Source organism: Poecilia reticulata, linkage group LG8, assembly GCF_000633615.1.
Source record: "Poecilia reticulata strain Guanapo linkage group LG8, Guppy_female_1.0+MT, whole genome shotgun sequence".
NCBI classification, from domain to species: Eukaryota; Metazoa; Chordata; class Actinopteri; order Cyprinodontiformes; family Poeciliidae; genus Poecilia; species Poecilia reticulata.
Window position 1 is genome coordinate 10326441 of NC_024338.1, and position 22535 is coordinate 10348975.

At 40.3% G+C, this 22535-nt stretch overlaps 1 protein-coding gene and 1 long non-coding RNA gene across 4 annotated transcripts in view; one reads left to right on the plus strand and one right to left on the minus strand.

The window, feature by feature from the left end:
• LOC103468563 (protein shisa-9) overlaps positions 1–22535 on the minus strand; it is a 92059-nt gene that overhangs the window by 38566 nt on the left and 30958 nt on the right. Inside the window, exon 3 of the mRNA XM_008415697.2 lies at positions 15933–16048. Coding sequence (XP_008413919.1) covers positions 15933–16048 — 116 coding nt within the window. The remainder of the gene's footprint in view (positions 1–15932; positions 16049–22535) is intronic.
• LOC103468561 (uncharacterized) overlaps positions 1–22535 on the plus strand; it is a 58660-nt gene that overhangs the window by 27849 nt on the left and 8276 nt on the right. The window lies entirely within an intron of this gene.

Consider the following 22535-nt stretch of genomic DNA (forward strand, 5'->3'; position numbering starts at 1 on the left):
GCGTGTGTTGCACCTAAAGGAGAGGGTATGAGTCACTCAAGTGGGTTGTCATTTTCACGCGCACGATGAAGACTTTTTTTTTTAGTTCTCTGGAAGGTGTGTGCTCGTGCTCTCTCTTCTTCCTCATTTCTCTCTATGTGTGTGTGTGTGTGTGTGTGTGTGTGTCTCCCAGACCTCCCCTGCTGCTTTCTAAGAGCTCCGGCTTTTTGTTGTGAGGAAGGATTTTAATCAGATGCATTACAGCATTGTTTTGCTTTGCTTGGACACACACACTCTTTCACACAGAGCAGCTCAGCCGCTGTGTCTTTAGTGATAACCGCATCAATTTAAGCTCTCTGTGGGAGCAACTTTCAGAGACATGACTTTTTTTTTATTTTTTTTATCAAAGCTTATCCTCCTCTATTACGTGTTATTTGCATAGTCCTGCTAATATGAATCAGTCATATTAAAACATATCTCACATCTTAATACTCCATGGACCTTGTTGTTTTTTTGTTCCCCTCCTTCCTTGAAACGCTTCTGCAGCTATGAGATTGATTCAAATTATGTGAGGGTACTCAAATTGTTTCACAAATAAAAACCAGAAAACTTTGTGTTTGCATTTAGTCGTCGAGTCCATACTTTGTAGAGTCCTGTATGTTCAGCTTTAGTTGCACAAACTAAACATTTTCTGCTCAGTCTTCTTCGTGGACAGTGAGACTCTCATCATCTCAGTTAGGTTTCATTTGACAGATAAAGACGGCTTGATTGAAATCCAGGTTTTCGATGAACCTCCATTGCCACTCGCAACCCTTACGTGTTTCTCTTCCTCTTCTCCTCATTTTACGTGTTCATTTTTAGCATTATTTATCAGAAATCAATTGCAGCGCTGCTGCACCGGCTGTTTCAAGCATTTGACATCCTGTGGTGAGTTAATTTTCTTCAGCCCAGACTGAGTGTCTGCTTAGAGTTGCACAAGATTAAGTAGCGTTATTATCGGGTCATGGTATTTAAATAGCAGTTACATAAACTTCGCAGCGTTTTGCACGATGTAGATATGACGCTTCTAAGCTACGACGCTTACAACATTGATTTTTTTTTTCACATTTCTAAAACAATTTGCAGACAGAGATCGCTGTGGATTCTCATCATCAGTCACATGGTCTGTAAAACCCCTCAACTTGTTGGAGATTTTAATGTCTTACTAAGTTATTTTCTGTCCGTCTGACTGTTCCCATGTTGGCATTTAGCCCCAGTGCTACCTTTGACCGATTGCATTAATCAGGAAGCCGTCGATTCCTCCCTGAAAGGGGTCACACTTGATTATAACAGAACAGCTGAAATCCAGCCGGATCCCTCTAAGTGGATCCATAACAGCAACACCATCACCGGGCCTGCAGCAGTCGGAGCTAATCCTTCTTATTTAATGTATAACCACACGCTGCACCTATCAGAGCTCCAGCAGTGGCTCAAACACATCGACGTGTAATAAAAACCACATTTTCTCTTTGATGTGGCTCGTTCCTCAAAGCTTTTCATAAAATAAGTTCTTTTTGCGAAAAGAGAGCCTTCTGTGTCTGACGTGTCACTTATTCTCGTACTGAAACGGCTGGGAAAGCTGATCCATACGCGTTTTAGATGCAAGAGGAAATTATTTTGCACGTTAACGTTTAGAATCGGTCAGCCCTCATGCCGCAGCTCACCCACTGAAATACATTTTAAAGTCAAATGTGTGAAAATGTGTCAATCTATAACAGCTGACCCCTCCGGATGCCTGCAGGCGGAAGGTGACAGACGTAACAAAAGCCCCCCCTTAACATCTCTTGACATTTTAATGCACAACAAACTATCTGGCCAATGAAGAGCGGACTGACGCTTACTCCCATTTGTCTCCATTGTGCTGCAGTTTATGAATCATCTGCTCTCGCAGCACACAGCGTGAATGATGACGCTGCTGCTGCTGCAGCTTTTTGTGCACGTTTGTGTAGCTGGGGAGTCACGACTGGTTGGCAAAGTGGGCTCCGGCGTCCTTCAAATGACGGATCGATGCACAAACTCGCACACACACACCGACACACACCCTTATGAAAAATAAATATATTAAATGTATCAAATCTTAGCGTACTTGAAGCCAAGACGATCATCAGTACACTTATAAGGATTGCTTCATTTTTGTTGTTGTTGCCGTTTTAACAAAATATTAGAAGATTTATCAAGACGTACTTGGTTAACGTATGCGAACACGGAAAGTGTTTTATTGAAATATACCTAGACGCTATTTACGAAGTACTTTCAAATATTATTGAAATGCATTTATTTTGAGATTTATTAAGCTTTACTAAAATATACACGGAACCTATTTAAAAATATTACCCAAAGTACAACTTCAGAAAAGTATTGTTTGTGTATATTTGTAATATATTTTTAAAATGTACATTCAAATTTTACAAATGCATGCAAAGTCTATTATTCAAGGTATAATTTTAGTAAATTAGAATTTAAAGCATATTTTACAAAAAAATATATACTTTTAGAACATATACCAAAATACACTTCTTAAAAATAGTATTGGAAGCATGTTTTCAAAAATGCATTTATTTGACATTTCTAATATAATTATAATAAGTATATCCACTTGATGACATATTTAAAATATATTTCAAATAGAGCATATTTCAAATAAACTTATATTTATTATTTTTTCAAAYAAGCGTCCTTGCTCTTCGTGTGTAAATGCTTGGACGTTCTCTGAGGTCCTCTATGAGTTACATTGTGTCCTCTGGCAGGTGAATTAGCCTCACTTTATAAACAGCAGAGGACAGAGATTTGAGCTCTTCACAGCACCATCGACAAAATTGTACCGACTGCGACGGTACCGCAGAGCTGCCATCCTCCTGACTCCGTTGCTATAGCGCCACCAGAGAGCTGCCAGGATGCGAGTGCTTCATATGCATGAGCTGCCGGCAGGATGGTTCAAAAGCTTCTCAAACCACCACTTGTGGACTTTCAGGGCGTTTTTTTGCATCCGATGAGCCGACATGCACATCCACTTCACACCCTGATTGGTTGGAGATGGATGGGTTTCTCTCTTGCTTTCCCCCCCCACCCCCCAAATTATGATAGAGCTACATGTCACATTAAACATGGCAGCAAGTTTAGATGACGGGGAGGATGTTCGCAAACGCCCATCCACGAGTTTGGTCAAGTGCGACTTTCAACAGTTTAAAGTTTCTTCTTTGCCATGTCCTGCTGTTCAACTGGAACAGAATCGTACCAAATAAAACTCTGGAAAGCAAAAATCTTCTAGGCTCAAAGTATGTCTGAATATGACAATAAAGTGTTCTGTGCTGAAATGGGCAAAAACACCACTGAGAAAGGAAGAAGTTGTTTCTACAATAGCAGCATAAAAAGCCAGAGCACAGTTTGGAAATCCAATGAGAAGCAAAGACCTTAAGTTTTGGACACATGTTCTGTGGTCCGATTAAAATAAAAGTGAATCTAAATTACAACAAAAACGTGGAGAGCTTGCAGCCCTGATGAGCCCGACTGTTTAACATGGAGGTGGAGGCGTGAAGCCCTGAGGGTGTTTCACTGAATGAGGAACTGATAATAAGAAATCAAATCAAAGAGCATTTTGTGGAAACACTGAAGTGTTCAAAGTGGATAAAACCTTTCAATACCCTTCTTAATTCTGTTTCGGCCTTCTGATACTTCATGGAGAAAACTTTAAGAAGCTTCATCGCACCATTATCCAAAACGAGTCCTGAAGGAGTGTTGGTTTTTATTTAAAAGTTACCCAGCCGCTGCTCATCTAAGATCCGCCGAGCAGGAAGTGCTCCACAGGATTGRTGCGYGGCACATCAACCACATGCAGACTTTCACCATTTCTTAAATCTAATTGGACCATTTTTATTTATTTATTTTTGTTATTCTTTGTTTTGGCMTGGACAAGAATTTGAGAAAAGCTGCGCTTGCTTCTTGTGTTTATTTGGATTTCATCTTAGCGAGTTTAAAGAGTCACTGATTATTTGAAATACGTTGWACATGAGCAGATCTCTGCTGAGATCATTTGATRTGAAAGAAACTGCAAAAAAGGGAAACCACAGGAGTGACGGCATATCACAGACCAGAACAATGAGATCCGCCTGCCAAYGTGCTGTTTACACTTCGGTATGAACAAACATTTCCAGTCAAACAATCCCAGCTTAGCTGGCCAACTCTGGTTTTGTTCTTCGCTCTCATTGTAATTATATCGGATGTCCATTGTTGCTGTAATCTGCCACAGTCCTGAATTATTAGTAAGATTATTTTGGATGTTTTCCCTCGGTGACTCGGTCGACTTTCAGAAGATCAGAGCAAGAGAACAGAGWGCTGAAATTAAAGCGTCAGAGTTTTGGTTCGTTGAACGAGCTTGCGATCGACGTCRGCATTTCCGCAACTACAGACGTTTGCCTTTAAAGAAAAAAAAAAACAGTGAGGCGGTTGAAAAGAAACACGAGCCGAGATCAGAGAAGAACTGCAGCTAATGAGGACGGAGCTGAGATGAGGATTACAGATCGATCAGTGAAGTTTCTGGACGACTGAATTACCAGCTAGATTTATACTGAGCATGTTGGTCAGCAGKGGAAGAGAGTTTCCCAATCCGCTTGATGTTTTGGCACGAGAAAACCACAAAAAATATCTGATACAAAACTCTGAAACAAATAAAATAACCTTGTAGGATATTCATGAAATCAGCGTTAGCCATAACAAGCAACACACATTTAGGCTTCAAATAATTATTTACGGAATGCCAGAGTAATGAAAGAGAGATTCCCTGAGCTGTTTTTCTATCACTTCTAAAGAGCCAAGCAGTGACATGCAGCAGACGGTTGATTTACCTCAAATTCAAGCTTAATAAGAGCTTCTGGTGCGTTTTCCAGCTTACTGTATTTTACCTGTGTCTCACGGCTCAGTGCACTTCAGTGTGAGAAAAACAACAGACCAAAGCGTTATATGTTACACATAAATAAAACAAACACTGACTGAGAAGAAGAAACAGAAACTGAACATCTAGGCCTGTCACAATAATCAATAAATCAGGTAATTGTATGATAAATGAAAACAAACTCAATCATTTTCACGTTCATAAATGTATCGTTTTTCTCTTCCTGCCAAAGAACTGGATGATAAAAGTCTTCAGTCTGGTGATTTGGTCTCGACCAGCTCTTATTTTGAAGGGCGGTTTTGTTTACTTCATGATTARTTTTATATGTCGTTTCTGTTTCGTTTGTTTACTTTGGACATTTAAAATGTCTTCCAGTTCCAGTGTTAAATGTGCAGTAGAATATAAAGTTTGGTGATCCGGAAGAATGTGTTCCTGCATTATTACTACTTGAAAATGGTTTCATAACAACAGTGTTATCGTTTATCGYGATAACTTCTGGGACAATTTATCCCAGAAAAATTACAAACGATAACGTTTGTTATCGTGACGGGCCATTCAACATCCTCTCAAAATGATTTTTCTTTTCTTTCTTGCAGTAGTTTTGAATCAAAGGGAAAACAAAACATGGTTTCCTAACTTTTTTTTATTTTTGCGATATTTGAATGGGCCCTTACCTAAAATAACTTCTGGAACACGTTTTCTATTGCTTTAATATAAACTTTATGCATACCTGCTGCTGAGCGTAGGGAAGCCATTTTGTGATCTTTTCTTAGATCGGYGCTGTGTTTAATCCTGCCTCAGTAYTTAGACGATTTCCCAAAMTCCTCTTCCCTCTCGTCTTCCTAACTGGGATATGGGCAGTCGCCCAGGGCGACACGAGTCTAWAWGAAATACAACTCATCTGTCGGGTTGTGTTTTGAAGTTTGTTCTTTTTATCGTTGTCATGCATGTGGAGTGAGAGAGGCATCGTCACTCTGRAGTTTTGAGCGGGCGTCCCTCGCCTGTTGCTAGGTTACGTGTTTTTGGCAGGACCCGACATAATTTAATATATTATAATTGGCTGRTGGGGCGGCAGAAGAGCTGCTCACCGAGGGATCCATTCAAAACCGACACCGACTCGACTTTGTTTTTATTGTGATATTAATAAAGACGCCCACGTTAATGAATCCCTAACCATCTATTTCCTGTTTCCACTCCGTCTGTCTCTGGCGCGTGACTGACGAGCTCAGTACGGATATAATTGGCACTGGCCCCATGTGGCACTGTGATAACAATCCACGGAAATCAGGGATGCAGAGATGTAAACAAATAGTCTCTCTGACACAGACACTTGCACACACACACCTACACACACACACACACACACACACTCCAGCTCATAGCACGTCTTTTCCCTTTACACTCGTTCTGCAGGCTCCCCCGGCGCTCCTTCTCCTGTTTCGATTCCGCCGCTGTTCATCCTGTCTGCACCTTTCCCTTTGCCCCCGTTTATTCCTAAACCCTCTGCTTTCTTTTGCTTCCACCTCGCCCCGCAAAGGCAAATCCTCCCATTTATTCAGAAAAAGACCTCCAGCAGGAGAAGAAGCAGACGCTCATCCTCCCTTTTCGCTCAGATCGGTCGCTTCTTTTTGAGGGTTGACCCGTTTGGAACAACTGACGCCTTTACAGAGCCGKAGACGCATTAATGTCACGAGAATGTTTTATGGATAGAATATAGCCTGAAAAACAATGCACCGATTCATTTGTTTGTCGTTTCACCCCGTTTAGCTCGGCATTTTCTACTAGCATGCTGGCGTTTGCGCATTCAGACGGGGATTAAAATATGCGCACGTACAGTATCTGAAGCAAATAATGAATCTGGCGCATGAAATCTAACGTCCATGTCGCCGTTAAAACAGTTTTGTTTTATGCGTACGGAAAAGACACATTCTGAGTAATAATCACTTCTTTAGCCTCAAGCATCACACTGGAGCATCTTTGCAGGCTGAAAGTTCAAATATKTTCACATAAAAGCAGATCTTATGGTCAGATGTGCTCAATAAGAGGTCACAATAAATGATTAATTTAGAGAAGTGAAAGGAAATTTCATTCAATTTTAACATTTGTGTGTTTATTTATTTATTTTTTATTTACTGTAGCAAAGTAAGTTCTTTGTGTCAATTCCTGGCCTGGGGTCTTTCTGCATGGAGTTCGCTGTTTTCCCTGTGCATGCGGGGGTTCGTCAGCCTGCAGTGAAGTTATTTGGTGTCTCTAAGTTGTCTTTAGGTGTGAGTGTGTGTGTGGACTGGTAGCCTGTCCAGGCTGCACCCCGTCTCTTGTCCAATGACCGCTGGAGGTAGGCATCATCCCCGCCGCGACTCTGCAAGGTGCAGACGATGGACAGAGCTGTCCCGTGATCTCAAGGTCACAGGGAGCCGGAGTTCACCGACACATCAGCGATATCCATTACAACATTGAAAACACAAAGCAACGGTGTGCATCGGTTTAAATCAAATTTATTGGATCCAGTTGTCAGGAGAAATTAAATATTCTTTTACTGATGTGCCGATGACCAATCGCCTTCCTCTGCATCTTTAAGTGGGACTCATTGGACCTCCCTGTTCTCTGTCTTTACTCCCAGTTTTATTCCTGTTCTCCGTCCTGCCATCTGTTTTTTATTTTGTTATCCCTGTACAGTTTACACATGTGGTCATTTCTGTTGTCTCTCCAGTTAACTTTTATTCATTTCCARACAACCTCCTCTACTGTGAAAAGAGAAACCTACATGGATAGTCAGGAATGTATGTAAAGATATGCATGAGCCTTTGGGAGAAAGAAATCTAGTCACATAAGTATCATTCAAACAATGGATTCAACAACTGCAGGCGTTTTAAGACGTTGTTATAAATGCAGTGTGTGTGTGTGTGTGTGTGTGTGTGTGTGTGTGTGTGTGTGTGTGTGTGTGTGTGTGGAGTAAGGTAGCTGTCCTCAGAGCATGCGCTCCACACCGTAGCAGTGGAGAAAGCGCAGCTGACCAGCTGTCCCCCAGCTGCATGTCGTCTCTTCTATCTTTGGATCAATCCTGTCTTCCTCCGTCTCTCTTGCAGCGAAGCAACGAYGCTTCCAGACATGAGATGAGAGTTTAGCAATATTTTGTGGGAAAACAAACAAAACAAAAAAAACTACGATTTTTTAAAACTTTTATTCACAATTAAGACTTTTCACCAATCTCAATCTTTTTTCAAACCATCTGTAATCAGCTTAGAATAATCCAACCCGAGGCTAACTAGTCGTCACRAGTTGTTACCAAAATCATGATGACAGTCAGTGAGTTGGTGCTGGAAGTCTTAACATCCTGCAATCTGACACGGATGCTGCCAGATTACACGTCAAAAATACTAAAGTAGAAGCACCGTTGACGAAAAAACAATCACGAATTTCTACGACAGGATGGGCTTTCATCACATCAGCCAAAGACAAAAACAGGATCGAACAGTAAATATTTTGTTGGCACTAAATCGTCTGATCTAACAGAAACTATTTTAAAGAAAGTCAAATCGAAAAGGAAGCTGTGATGCATATTCTGCCCTTAAACGGCCCAAATGTTATGTTTTTATAAATTACATATTGGATTATTCTAATGGAGTCCCTCTAACCAACTGGGGATCAATAATCTTCTGGCATGACATTTTCAACCCGACTCTTGAAACCTCGTTTTCAGACTCGGGCAACGCATAACAGAACAACGTAAATCTGTTCTGAGGGAAGGAAACCCTCCAAAAATCTTGTTTTCCTTCCTCCAGGTTTTCCCCCCCTCTGCACCACTCACCGTTTTTCTCAGTTCATTAAAAGTTCACGACTTCTCCTGTCTTTGTTTAGCCGCTTAGAAACCACAAAAGTTTTGTTAACTCTCGATTTAAAATCTGTTTATGAGAAATCCCAGCGAGCAGGGGACGTTGGATAAGGATTATTTGTCTTAATGCAGGTCCCATTTAAACATACGGTTTCGTCGAGAAAGAAAAAAAACAAAACAAAAAGACAGTTTGCAATATCCGTGGTCTGATTTGRAAAACAAATCTCATCCCACTTTGGTTTTAAGTGACTTCAACAAAGACGGCTGAGCCCCAAAATACCCACCGCTCCGATTGCCGTGTCAGAGAATTAGATAAATCAGAGAAAAATGTGTGATTTGAAGCAGCGCTTACCTCGGCAATATAACGCTTTAGAGTCGTTTCACACGCAAATATGTTGCTGTTACAGTATCTTACAGCAATTTACCTCAACAAGAGCAGAAAAAAACATATCATCTKTGGAAATACAGTCTCTATGAACACATGCAGATTTGGTTTGGTGATGTTATAAGGAAAAGGAAGTCKGCACGTTTGGACTTGTCTGGATATTAGCATATCCGCGTTTACTCATTTTAATGGCAAAACGATCAGTTCTTGAAACGACTGTGCTCGTTTCACAGCTATAATCGTTTCTTAGTCTCGAGTAGCAGCTGGTTACAATTACGGATTCGTTGCGTGGAGTAAAATACGTCTGCAATTTAGAGAAACGTTTTTTTTTTTTAAAGTGTATAGTTATGAGAAAAGCTGCCAAGTTGTCAAGAATGTGGCAAAAAAAAACGAAAAAAAAAACTGCCAATGCGTCAGCGCTCGTCTTATTCGGACAAATTTAAATGCTAATTTGTTACTTGTTCTCGCTCCYCGGTTGCGTGATTCCTATCTGTCCCTCGGTCCTCTCCTCAGGTTCTTTGTTCTCGACAATACTCGATCCACACAAAGACTTTCCCGTTTCACCAAATTAATCGTGGGATCAGACGTCGCCAACCGCGCCGGRCCCGTCCTCCCCGGCCAGTCTGACTCATTTCTGCCTCTTAGTCCACCTTTTCTGCGCCATTGAAATGCACCTGCATTAAAAATGGAGCTCATTGTCGTCAGAGGAATGTGTGTCGGCCAGATAAGGAGAATTATTTATAGGCAGGAAACACAAGAAGACAAAAAAGAAAAAAACTTGACAACTTGCTCGTTTTATTTTCTCCTCAGTCGTTCTTTAAACTGCTTCGAGCCGCTGCAGCGCATCAACTCCTGTATCAAATACACTCAGGATTTAGACATCAGCTGATTAAATGGCCGCAGCAGCACTCCGGCCCCTCCTCCTTTCCGGGAAGTCCAGCATTTCTAATTCATAACTGAATCGCTACGGGCAACAGCTTATGGTTTTAATCACAATTAGGAAGAGCTAACTTTGCTGTGAGAAACTTTTTCCACTGCTCTTCTTAATGGCGCCCAGTCACATTGCATGCAGTAGCAGGATAATCCAGACGAATGAATTAGTCACAAACTCCAATATTTTAACCATAAAACTGTTGATTATTAAACTATAAAACCAACGTTGATGTTAAACAAACAAACTGATGTTCTAAAGATAACGCTGAGAATACATCAGAACTTTGATTTCAGATTTGGGTTTTTGTTCGACCTGATTTGTTTTGCCCATTGTTAGAGCAGATGCTTCTGTAAACATAAGAGCTCAACCGGACTTTGACTGAGCCACTCTGACACATGCCCTCATCTAGAATATATATGTTTAGCGTTCCTGCTCTGTTGCAAGGTGATTTTTCTGCTCCTGATTTAAGTCTTCTACCACTAGATTTTATTCAGCGATATTAGAGTAAAGGAGACTAAAAGCACGCACATGCCACACTTTTCAGATTGGCGTTCCAAATCAAGGCACCGCTTTGTGTTGGAGAAGTGAAACGAAACAAAATAAATTAAAGTTTGTGGTTGTAAGGTTACCAAATGTGAAGAAGCGTACATATTTTAAATCTTCAAAAGTGTGTATTCTGAAAAAAAAAACTCACATGTGAAGGTTAAAATATACACCATGACTTTGAGTTCGCCGTCTATACGGTCTCACCACTCCGTGTTGCTCAACACGTCATGCAGTGATACGTGCGTCTTTCAGGATGTTGGGAAATGTCGGGTTTCGACTTACAAAGACCACAGTCACAGTTAAAACGGGGTTTTCCTTTCCACTGTCGCCTCACGCATCTTCAGGATAAAGCGATTGCTTCAACGTCAATCCAACAGATTAAACTGTTAGACTGACTAGATGTGAACTAGATCTGTTTGTCCTGAGAGAGAGAGTTGTTTTCAGCAATCTCTGCTGCATAAATAAGCTGAATTGAATCAGAAGCTGTGCTCTCGTCCAGTGAATTTGCCTCGTTTTTAGCAAAGAAAAAGTAGAACAAGAAGCATCTAAAATAAATCTTAATTCTGGCCATTCAGCTCATGTGAGGCATAATTTTCAGACATTCTTCACACTTTCATATCATCTTTTCCCATCAAGCGGCAGAATCTTAAGCATGCACAGACTGATAAGTGGATTTTCAGCTGATTATCTTTTCCATGTGTAATATTCCATCTTACATAAAATGTTCAGTTTTGCTTCTTTTTTTCTTTTTTTTTCCTTTTACGATTTTTGCTAAATTGCTTCTGGCACTCGACTGCACTTTCTTAACCTGTGCTAAATCAAACATTCTTTTTTTTTCTTCTTAATTATCACTATAATTTAAGTCTCACTTGTAAACACGGATCCCGGCGCCCCAGAGCTTCCTCCACCCTCCCTCAATAAGTGACCTAAGTGGCCTGGCAGATTAAACGTGTTTAATTAAGAGGTGATTATATGACAGCTGACACAGCAGGATGAGGATGTCTTCATCTGATCCTGGCGGTTGTCAGTTCCCCTCCGCATGTCTCCCCTGTTTATCCTTGATTTCACAGCTTCTTCTTCATTTGCTTCCTTATGTAGTATTTTTATTGTTCATTAAAATATGCTTAAATGACCTCCAGGTGTCCTCCAAACACACTTCAAGCCGTAAAAGGGGCTTAAAATCCAAATTAAACATAAGTGTATCCATTAGAATATCATTTAAAAAGTCCATTTATCGCAATATTTCAACTTGAAGTGAAAAACTGATATAGAATATTTGATCATATTTTAAGGATTTCTGTTTATTTAGCTGATTATGGCTAACAGTTGATAATACAGTCGGTTTTTCAGAAGATTACGTCACAGCAACAAAAAATGTTTTTCCAATACGGAAAGTACATTTATGCACATGAACAGCAAAGTAGATGCGCTGCATATGTGGTCGGGGCGACTTTTCCATAAAAAGCTGCGTTAAAGCAGCTTTCCAAAGCAACATGTCGGCCTGATTTGTTTCGACTGTAACCACATAATCTGGTTCAGGCTGAACCAGGACTCAAAGTAGCAACGAAAGGCACAAGAAGAAACATAAAATCTAAAAGCATAAAGAGCAGAGCAGTGAAGAGACGAATGGGAATGCACTCTTACAGAGCGCAAATGAAACGATTACGATTCTGTAGCCCAAAAACAGTTTTGCACATTTCTGGAAATATTTCTGTGCAGTCGACTCCGTCTGGTAGCGACGCTGCAGTGGTTGGTGACGCGTCTCAGTCGTTTTGACTGCTTGCACGCTTTATCTTGAGCTGCAGAGGGTTTGGCTCTCAGGGAAGCTTGTGCTTAAACGCCAATAATGCAGAACATAAAAGAACAAAACCGATGTTCTTTTATGTGCGACAGGAGAGGTAAGAAGAGCCAAAAGGAAGAATTCAAGAGAAAGAAAGAAACAGAGGGAAGGAAAGGGCAGAACAGAAGAACGAGGGATGTTAATAAGCAGAGAGAGAGAGAGGTGAAAATGAGGCCAAAATCTTGTTTTAATCATGTGTGGGAGGATGAAAGTGGAAGTTTTTTTTTTTTTTTTGGTCCTCCTCCCCATCCTCCTGAGCGAAGATAAACATTGTACGCAAAAAGCGTGAGTTTGCTAAGATGGGAAATAAAGACGTGGATCATTTACATCTGAACCTGAGCAGAGCGAATAAAACATCACGTTTTTCCTCTTAAAGCGACAAAAAAAATAAAATTAAATGAAAAAAGCAGCAGGTTTCTTAGCATCCACCAGCTTCACTGCTGGCTCAGATGGAAAAAACTCTCAAGTGTGGAGGCGTTTATGTATCTATCACATATTGATACGAGCCAAACTTATGAAGTGCACAACTGTGAGGCGGCGGCGCCGGGTGTTTGTCCTCTGAACACGCCGCCGGGTTTGTTACATACGAGCCGTCGGAAAATAAGCCCACTAATTTAAGCCTCAATTTGCAGAAGAATCAGGGGGTTATATTGAGCGTGTGTGCATGTGTGAGCGTGTGTGCGTGTGTGTGTGTGTGTGTGTGTGTGTGTGTGTGTGTGTGTGTGTGTGTGTGTGTGTGTGTGTGTGGTGGTGTGTGTGTGTGGTGGTCAAAGCATCAAGAGGAAGATGGAGACAGATGGGTCACACAGTTATCCCTCTGTGGGTCTGGAGCCGGAGCCGCTAATTACATCTTAATTAAATATGACCTGCGTGTCCGTCGCTCCTCCTCAGCTGCAGAAGACGCATCTCTCTCTCTCTGTCCCTCTCTCTGTGTGTGTGTGTTTTTGTTTGTTTGTGTGTGAGCGAGTGAACGAGGGGGCAGGAACTGAGAAGTGATGATTGAGAGCAACATGAGTCGGTGTCGAGGGGAGCGTTTCCTAGAATTGTAAACACTTCCGTGTCTTCATGGTGTCCGTGGTGATCAATCATGTAAATAAAGGGCGTCAGAGGGAATAAGCGTCTCTCCTGTCAGCGAGTTGTGACTCTGAGATTATTTAAAGAGCACGCAGTGTCATGCGCCAGAATCCTCCGCAGAGACGCCAACAAATGATCAGATTAGTGACTTTTTGTTTTATTATTGCAGCTCTTCTGCCGTCTACGTAGTCGTTGCTTCGCTGTCTGCTCTCCATCAGGTTGATTCATGAACCTTTACCAGCTCAGAAAGCCATTTTGTAGGAAATACACCGCAGCCATGTGTTGTGAAGATGGGAAAGAGATAGGTCATTGTTCTTTCTCTCTCACATACATGACCTCGTGAAGGTATTTTCTTGAAATCTTTCCCATTACTTCACATTGAAACTGCACTTCTGTGTTTTTGACATCTTAGATGACAAAGTAGTACAGAACTATGACATGGAAGGAAAATGAAATGCAGTTTTCATTTCGTTTCCATTCAGCTTTCCTTACTCTTTGTTAGAGAACAAATGCCTGCAGTTTGGCACAAAACTGCTGTGTGAAAATGTACTTTATTTGTTTTCAAGGTCCAGTCAAAACCCATTTGAGAATCTAATTGCTGCTCAGACAAAGTCGAATGAAGCCGAAGTTGAAAGATTTTGAGTAAATTCTGAGCAAAATTTGCACTGCTATGTGCTGGTTTGTTGCTAAATATCCTGATAAAATTCCACAAATTTTGTAGTTTCGAGGTGACAAAATGTTTTCAAATCATTTGTGCAAATGAGAGGCACTAAAAAACTCAGTTTGACTTAATTTTGTAGCTACTGATGCCAAAAAGATAATATTGTTGTCTTTGTTTCAGATTTTGAGATTCCTCTTGAGAATGATTTAATTTAAATCAAAAATTAAAATTTATATTTACATTTTTGATGATTATTGCAATCATAATTATGCATACTACTGTAAAAGGGTTCACAACAATTTAATGATGCCGTTGAGATTATGTGCAGCTGCCAACAGCGCCATGTCTGTGTATCTATGTATTCCACACCTAGCCGGTCCTTTATGGGGAAATTTTCCTGCCATAATGTCTTTTGTTCTCAAAACTTTTAATACTTTTGCTTTCATTTTTAATTCGAAAGCAGGGCTTCACGACTGTCTTCTCAAAACTTGTAGTGCTTGTACTCAAACCTCCTCCTCGTGCTCAAGACTTGTCTCTGCTTGGATTCTCTGCTCGCTTAGGAATTATTCTCTGTTTGCTTCTAGAACAAAAAAATGCACCGTCGCCTGGCAACCTCTCAGCCAATAGAATGAAAGTGTTGTACAAGGTGTGTTTTTTTGCTTCTAGCGGGTGTGCCTGTGTGGCAACTGTCGATTGTAGCAACCTGCGCCGCCCCCTGGATGTAGGACGAAACAAATGCCTCGGCTTTCTGCTCCATGCTACGCTAACCACTACTGATTGCTAATAGCTACTGATCTTAGGCAGGAGTTTGTTCACTCAACCAACTCCCTGCATCCAGTGGGTGGCGCAGGTTGCTTCAATCAATAGTAGCCACACAGGCACACCCGCTAGGAAGAAACAAACGCACCCAGTACAACACTTTCATTCTATTGGCTGAGAGGTTGCCAGGCGACAATGCAAAAAGGCGGTTGCAAAAGCAAGCAGAGAATGTTTCACAAGTGAGCAGAGAGTTCTGCAAGAGCGCGAGGAGAAAAGTTTGAGTAAGCATTACAAGCTTGGAGAAGAAAGACATGAAGACCTGCGTTCAAAATAAAAATGTAAGCAAAAGTATTAAAAGTTTTGAGAACAAAAGACATGTAATCCTGCTTTCGAATTATGGCAGAAAAATTCCCCCATAGCTCACCAGATGCACCACAGCAATGTGGGCTCTCATCTCCATGACAACCATGTCACAGAGTCACTCGGACGTTACCGCTGCAGCATATTTTTTACAGAGACGCTTACTAATTGTCACTTCCTCGTCTAAAGGAGGCCTAATTGCATTTTTTTTTTAAATTGACACATTCAAAATTTGCTGTGAAAGGAAAAGTAGACGGTGAAAGTTGACAATTCGAAGACGAATGGATGGAGCAACTGCATTCATTCTCCCTCCAACCAGCCCGAGATCAATGTGCCTAATCTGCCAGGAGGCCGTAGCCATGATGGAGGTTTCCAATTTGAAATGGCATAAAGAGACGCAGCAAAGGCATTTCGAAGAAACATTTCCTCAATGACACAACAGAGAGCGGCATAAAATGTAAAACAGCTCCTCGTTCCTGAGATGTTGATGTGTTTGTTGAACTGAAAAGGACTTTTTGTGTTATTAGAGCGCCTGCTTATATTTAATGACATGGTTGAGTTATTTTCATTGCAACTCTGTTATGGCATGTAGCATGACAGACTCTGATAGAAGGACCATCAAACCCCAGCCCTACCATTGTTGGTGCGCATGGTTCTGGCCGTGATGCCGTTCGTCCCGATGGGATGATGAATCCCAGCTCCATCCACCACTCCTGCCTCGCCCGGCTGCTTCAGAAGCTCCGTCAGAGTCCTGGAAGAAGCAAGGGAAACATTTAAGACACATCATCTTGGGAACGTCTTTGGATTCTTTCCCATTTGAGTGAATTTACACCAAAAAAGTAAAACCGAAAAACAAAAACAAAGCAACACAGAAAGAGAAAAGGAAGTGTAAGTGGTGAAATGAACTAGGATTGCTTCAACAACAGGACGGGTTGCGATAGGACATAGCAAATTCATGAAAAATGGGGGGGAAAAGGGGGGAAGCGACGTTTTGATGTTGACACATTATGAAACGATACGTTTCAAAAGGATTATTCACATTAATAAAAGAGAGAAACCGCTCGGAACGGAACATGAGGAACAGGAACGGAGGATGAAAAAGACTAGTCTTTGGTTGCTTGCCAGCAGGGAGTGCCAATCATTTACAGAAAATAAATATATATGTAGGACAATGTCTCCTCTTATCATCTTTTCGTTTTTTTTTTTTTTTTTTTTTTTTTTTAAGCCTTTGAACAAGTTCTGATGGCTTCGCAAAACTGGATCACATGCAGGATGAGGCCTGCCGATGTAACTCTTTGGGAGCAAAGAAGAACAACAAATCGAATCGCAGGGTCGACTTCGCTCTAACTGGACAGAGTAATTATTACTTTAACAATGAAATAAACTTATTATGAATTCTCAAAAAATGTTGAAGAGACGACAAATACACCAGAAAATAATCTGCTTTGCCTTACAGTGATCTAATTTTTATCAAATATATTTACTTCCATGCTCAGATTAAAAGCAAACAACAGAGCAGAGCAAAAAGATTTGTCATTTTTCCTCACGGCTAAATAAAAAAAGAACAAACAAATGCAGCTTTATCGAGTTGTTCTTTTGTTTAAAAAAACAAACAAATCGAATACAACAAAGAAAATAAGAAAGCGCCGTCAATCTGTCGACAAGGAAATTATAGCAACACGCCCAGGAAAGCAGCTGTGACCCGAGCGCTGCCATCAAGAGGAGCCATGAATATTTCCTCGCCGTTAATCTCACAGTTGAGATCGTCAGCAGGCTTTCTAACATGCATTAGAGCAATTCTCTTTTGATTAGCACGCTGTGAAATAGTCGTGTGTGTGCTTATCRGAGCGGTAAGGATAAAGACATTAGCACAGCGTCGACTTGGAAACAAACACTGCGGACGGTCAGAAGCAGCACAACGAGATAGTGTGTTACAGCAGCTGAAACTAGATATTTACATAAACTGCATAAAAAGGCAAATAATCTTTTTTTTTTTTTATCTCTTTATTTCACACGCCAGACTAAAGTTTTCCCAGTTTAGGTTAGTTGAAATTATTTAGTTTAGCTAAATGCCAGGATAAGGACCAAAATATTTACTTTTATATTCTTTAAAGGATGATGATGTCATCGCTTTCTAAGCCGCTACTTCACTTGTGTCAAACTCGAGGCCTGTGGGCCAAATCTGGCCCACTGTAGCTTTTTATGTGGCACTCTAGGCTCTAAAAAGAGACATAAATAGAACCGTCTATTAGATATTATTTTATCAATCAATTCAAAGCTGTTTTTATCTGATTTCTGCCAAATTGCATCAATTAGTCCCTCCAGTTTCTTGTGAATTATCCTGGAAATTCACACAAAATCAACAAATCACTGAACGTTTTCGCGCTAATGCGTAATTGTGAGTTTAATGCAGATTTTTCACAAAAATGTAAAAAACATTGGACGGTTTACTCCCACCTGCAGGGGGCAGTATTTCTTCTACTAAACAGCTGCATCAGCCTGAACATTATTTTGCATGAGACTCTCAATGTAGTCCTCCTCTGTTGAAAAGCAGAAGCTATAATCCATAAAAATGATACAGCGAGTATCAAAAAGTTGCATTTACCGTCGTACATAAGCGCATATGTTTCTAAATTACAAACACAGACACTTTTATTGCAAAAAAGAAAATCACAAAAACAAATGTGAAATCCTGGAGGGACTGAAAAGATCTTCAATATTATTTAATTTTAAGAGTTTATTTATATTTCAACAGTTAAACGGGTTTTATCACCACATTCTGGTGTAACCGGCTCTTTAAGAGCATTCATGGCCTTGATTTGGCCCAAAAGGAAGATGAGTGTGACACCACTGCTCTAATACGTTAATCCACAACACAAAAGTATCAACTGTTGAACATGTTTCTATGGTCTGATAAAAAAAGGAAGCTGTGAAGTACGAGGGTGGCAGTGTCATGATGTGTGACAGGAGTGACTGGTACGTTTCATAAAACGTCATTTTGAAAGAAGATTATTGAAAAACATTAAAGCAACATCTCAACATCGCTGCCAGAGAGTTCAACTTTGGGCGCCCATCGTTCTTTTAAATGGAAAATGACATAAGGAAAAACCGAAGATAGTTAAAAACCTAACTTAGTTAAACTGGTTGTGTGAGGAAGAATGGGCCAAAATTCCAGTAAACTTCTGCCTACTGAATGCAAACCAAAAATGCTCCAGCTAATTATTACATCATTCAAATGCTAGTAGGCATGACTGGTAAAAGAGTTTGTGTTTATATTGACAGATTTGTGATTGTAACACTTCCCCTTGTTTGAAGGAGTCAAACAAGTTTCAAACCTTCCCAAGAAAAAGAATAAACTCATGGAGGTCTGTCAAGTCTAAATAAAATCCTCCATCTTCCTTCCCAGATTCCTCTCTTGTCGATTGTCTTCACTCTCTCTCTCGCTGCTGTATTTTTCTTGCGCCTCACTGCAGGCATTTTTCATCCCAAGAAAAAAAAGAAGAAAGAAGAAAGAAACCGACATCAGTCAGAGTGATGTTGTTTTGGGGGTTTTGTTGTGCAGCGTTAGAAAGGCTGGAGTAGACGTGCTCCTGAAACGGATTACGGTAACGCAAGGAAACACGAGGAGATGAAAATAATGCTCTGACAGAACCTGGGAACCCATGCAGGTCTGGATGAGACTTAAGTTCTGGTCTTACTGGATGTTTGGGAGAGACGAGCACGTGTTGTTTGCTAGGGGTGGCAACGTAGAGATCATAGAGAAGATTATCCAAAAATAAATAAATAAGTAAAACCCACAAAAATGACAATATGGAAATTCAAAAAAACTCCACACAGAAACAAAGAAGTAAATGGAGTGGGAATCACAGCAAGATTCTCACGACTCATGTTGGAAGTCGTTTTGTCCTCGATATCATAAAATCATTCTCAGATAATGAGGTTTTAGTCTGTTGTTCTGCCTACTTTGAGCTCTTGTCACTTTAAATCCAAATAAGCTGCTACGGTCCACACCTCCCTAACTTAATGTTTACACTCACACACATGAAAATGACTTGCAGACAGAAGTGTATTTCTGCAGCCGTATATCTTTGAAAAGCAGAAGTGGAGCCTCCTGCACAACTGACAAGAATGCAAGTCTTTTCCAGTAGCCATTGTACAGTGCATACAGTGGTAAAACCCGGTGAACAAACATGCTGTAGCTCTGCTTGGGTTGCCAGGTAACGGCACAGTGCCCGTCAATTGGGAGGTTTTTGAAATGGCTTGTTTTCCAGACACCAAAAACATGGACTAAATGCCATTGAGTGTTTTTGGGTTCATTTTTTAGTACTTTGGTTGGTTTTAGAAGCAGGAGACACCCAAATGGAAGCATAAACACACACAAAGTGTACATTTTGCACAACAGTTACCCTCCTAGAACTATTTTTACTCTCTGGCTCCTCTACGGTTTTGTGTTGGCGCATACACTACAAACAAGAGTTGACATATTTTGCAGGTAGTCATTGACTGACATTGTGAAAGTGCTATTTTGACTCTGCAAACATTCCCTGTGGTACCGTTGGTCCAAAGTGTCCCCACTGGAGTACTGCCAGCACCGACTCAAATCCATATTTTATAGCCGAAAAACAAACATAACAGGTTTGGAAAATCTAATCTAAAAGGTATTTCTTTTTCCTCCCTCGACATTCTGCTCACAGTTTAAGAGCCATTAGAGCAGCCCTCAGCGGCTCCAGCCGAGGTGCATAACCACCGGGAGGGCTCGGCTTATCGCTGGGAATAAAAACGGGAACACTGCTGGAAATCACAGAACTCAGCAGAACTTCTCTCGGGCAAATTAACATTCGGGAGAAAATTTATTAGAAATCAAAGCTCCGCTGGGGTCACGAGAACAGACCTGAAAAAAATATACATACATAACATGCAAAAGGTAACTTTGGGAGCAGGTGAAATCAGCAAGGGAAAATTGCTACAACAGGGATTGTCCAACTGTAGAGGAATTAGGGTATAGACTCACTGTATGGTATGAACGCCCCTCAAATATCTACATAAACTGGATAAAATATCCCACAGGACTGCCACATGTACCAGGCCGTACATTGTTCTCCTTCTCAGTTAATGCTAACTAACTTGTTAATGCTTGTATGTTGACTACATTAGCTTACAGCAATTTAAATGCTAATGTTTACTGGATAAATTAACATTAGGGGAAAACAATTATTTAAAAAATCAAAGTACTAATTGGAGGAACTGCAACACAGCCTTCTAAGAACAACATAGAGCAACAATTTCCTTAAGCCAATATGTCAATATTTGCATATTAGCTGTAAGTACCCATAAAACACATCCACACAACCCAAATAATGACTGAACAAATAATTTCCTCTACATCCMCCCCCTTTGACCAGTCCATTTTCTCATTTATTAGCACAAATATGCTAATATTAGCATGCTAGCTGCCATTAGCTAGTAGCAGTGTGTAAGTTAATAGCAAAATGTCTGTTGGCTAATGAGTATCTGGGAAAACAAGCAGCCTAAGTTCCTACCCTTTCAAAATCCATGATGCATTTAAAAACACCACATAAAATACGGAGAAATAAAGTTACAAAAAAAAAAAAATAATTTAGAAATATGAATGCTGCAATTTCAGGCAAAACACAAATGCTACAACTTTTATTATGCAACGCCTGAAAAAGCTGGTTGCTACAAGAAATACCCATAATATTTTCACTTTTATTTTTCATCCAATTTCTCCTTCTTTTTTTTTTAACCAATCCTGTTTTAAAGGAACTACAGTACCTTGGGCCTTCAGCTCTAACTTTCTAGTCTTTGTCCTCCACGTTTAAAAGCACCGCATTATTCAGCACAATGTATGCTTTGCGTCTCCTTGAAATCATCTTCTACGCTTTTCTTATCCGTTTCAATCTCTGCAACTTTGCAAGTCTGACTCATCGCCACGCTCTCGTTATCTCCTCGGTTTTTGATTTTATCGTCATGATCCCTTTATCTTTGTTGGTTTCCTAAATCTGTGTCATACTCATGTTGGTTTTCCTCTCATTATGTTGGGTGAAAGCGTAGGCTTTATAACTAAAGTTAAATCTATACAGAGGTTTTGTTGTTTTTTTTCTCTCTCAAACATTAACGTCACTAAGAGCCTCATTGCTGATTCTGGTCTGCAAGTCCTTTGGCCCACTTTCTATTTCCTCTCCATCTTCCTGCTTTTTTTCTCTCCCTCACTGATGATGCTCTGAAATACTCTAACCTGAGAAATTAGCAGCCTTCAATGTGATGAAGTGGATTATGAGGAGATCAGAACACTATAAACCCGCCTTAAGAGTTCAGACAGTACAGTCATATCTGCCGTATCTGGAGGTATTTCTTTTTATTTCCTTTCAACCATTTTCTACCTTCTCCTTCCAGAGACAAAAAAGCACACCATTTTTTATACCTTTTACACAATTTTTGCATTGAGTTGCATGAGAACTAGTGAATAACTGAAATGCAGAAAAGTGATGCAAAGTTAAAGGAGCGTAGGAAGGGGGGCGAGAAGGACGTACTTAAGAACAGAACTTGCCCAGCCTCTGTGGTGAGGAGAATCTGGCTCTGTTAACTGCTGACATGCAGCTTTTCAAACCAAAAAAAATGTGCAGCACAGCTATCAATATGTCCATATGACACACTCACACACTTTTCTTTCTCTGAATCAAGGTTTTTTGTTTGGTTAGCCTTTGCACCTTGTAACAAAGACACATTTGTGACTAAAATGGATTTGGGACGAGTCTTTTTTAAAATAAACGAATGAATGAACAACAGATTTTTGCTCTTCTAGTGCGTTTTCTAGAAGCAGTGATCCTCGATGTAGCTCATAGTTTCACATTTGTACTGTAGGCCTCAGCGTAACTCTACTCCTGATTTAATTCGTTGATTAAATTGCCAAGTAACAGATTTCGCTACATGGTTTGACAAAAAGGAATCCATCCCGCTGCAGCAGCTTTCAATTATACATTACTGCTGTCTTCTGTATTTAGAAAGAGAAATGAGATTTTCTCAACTTTTAATTAAACCTAAAAACTTTTTTTTTTAAATTTAAAAACAAAACTCTCCTGGGACTAGATGACATTATTAAACCACCAGATGACAAAAACGTCCCAGTGAAAATTGCAATTTGCATCATAACAAAATATGTTATACTAACAGATGTTAATGAGATTTCCCCAACTAATACATTTCATCAAACTGCAAAA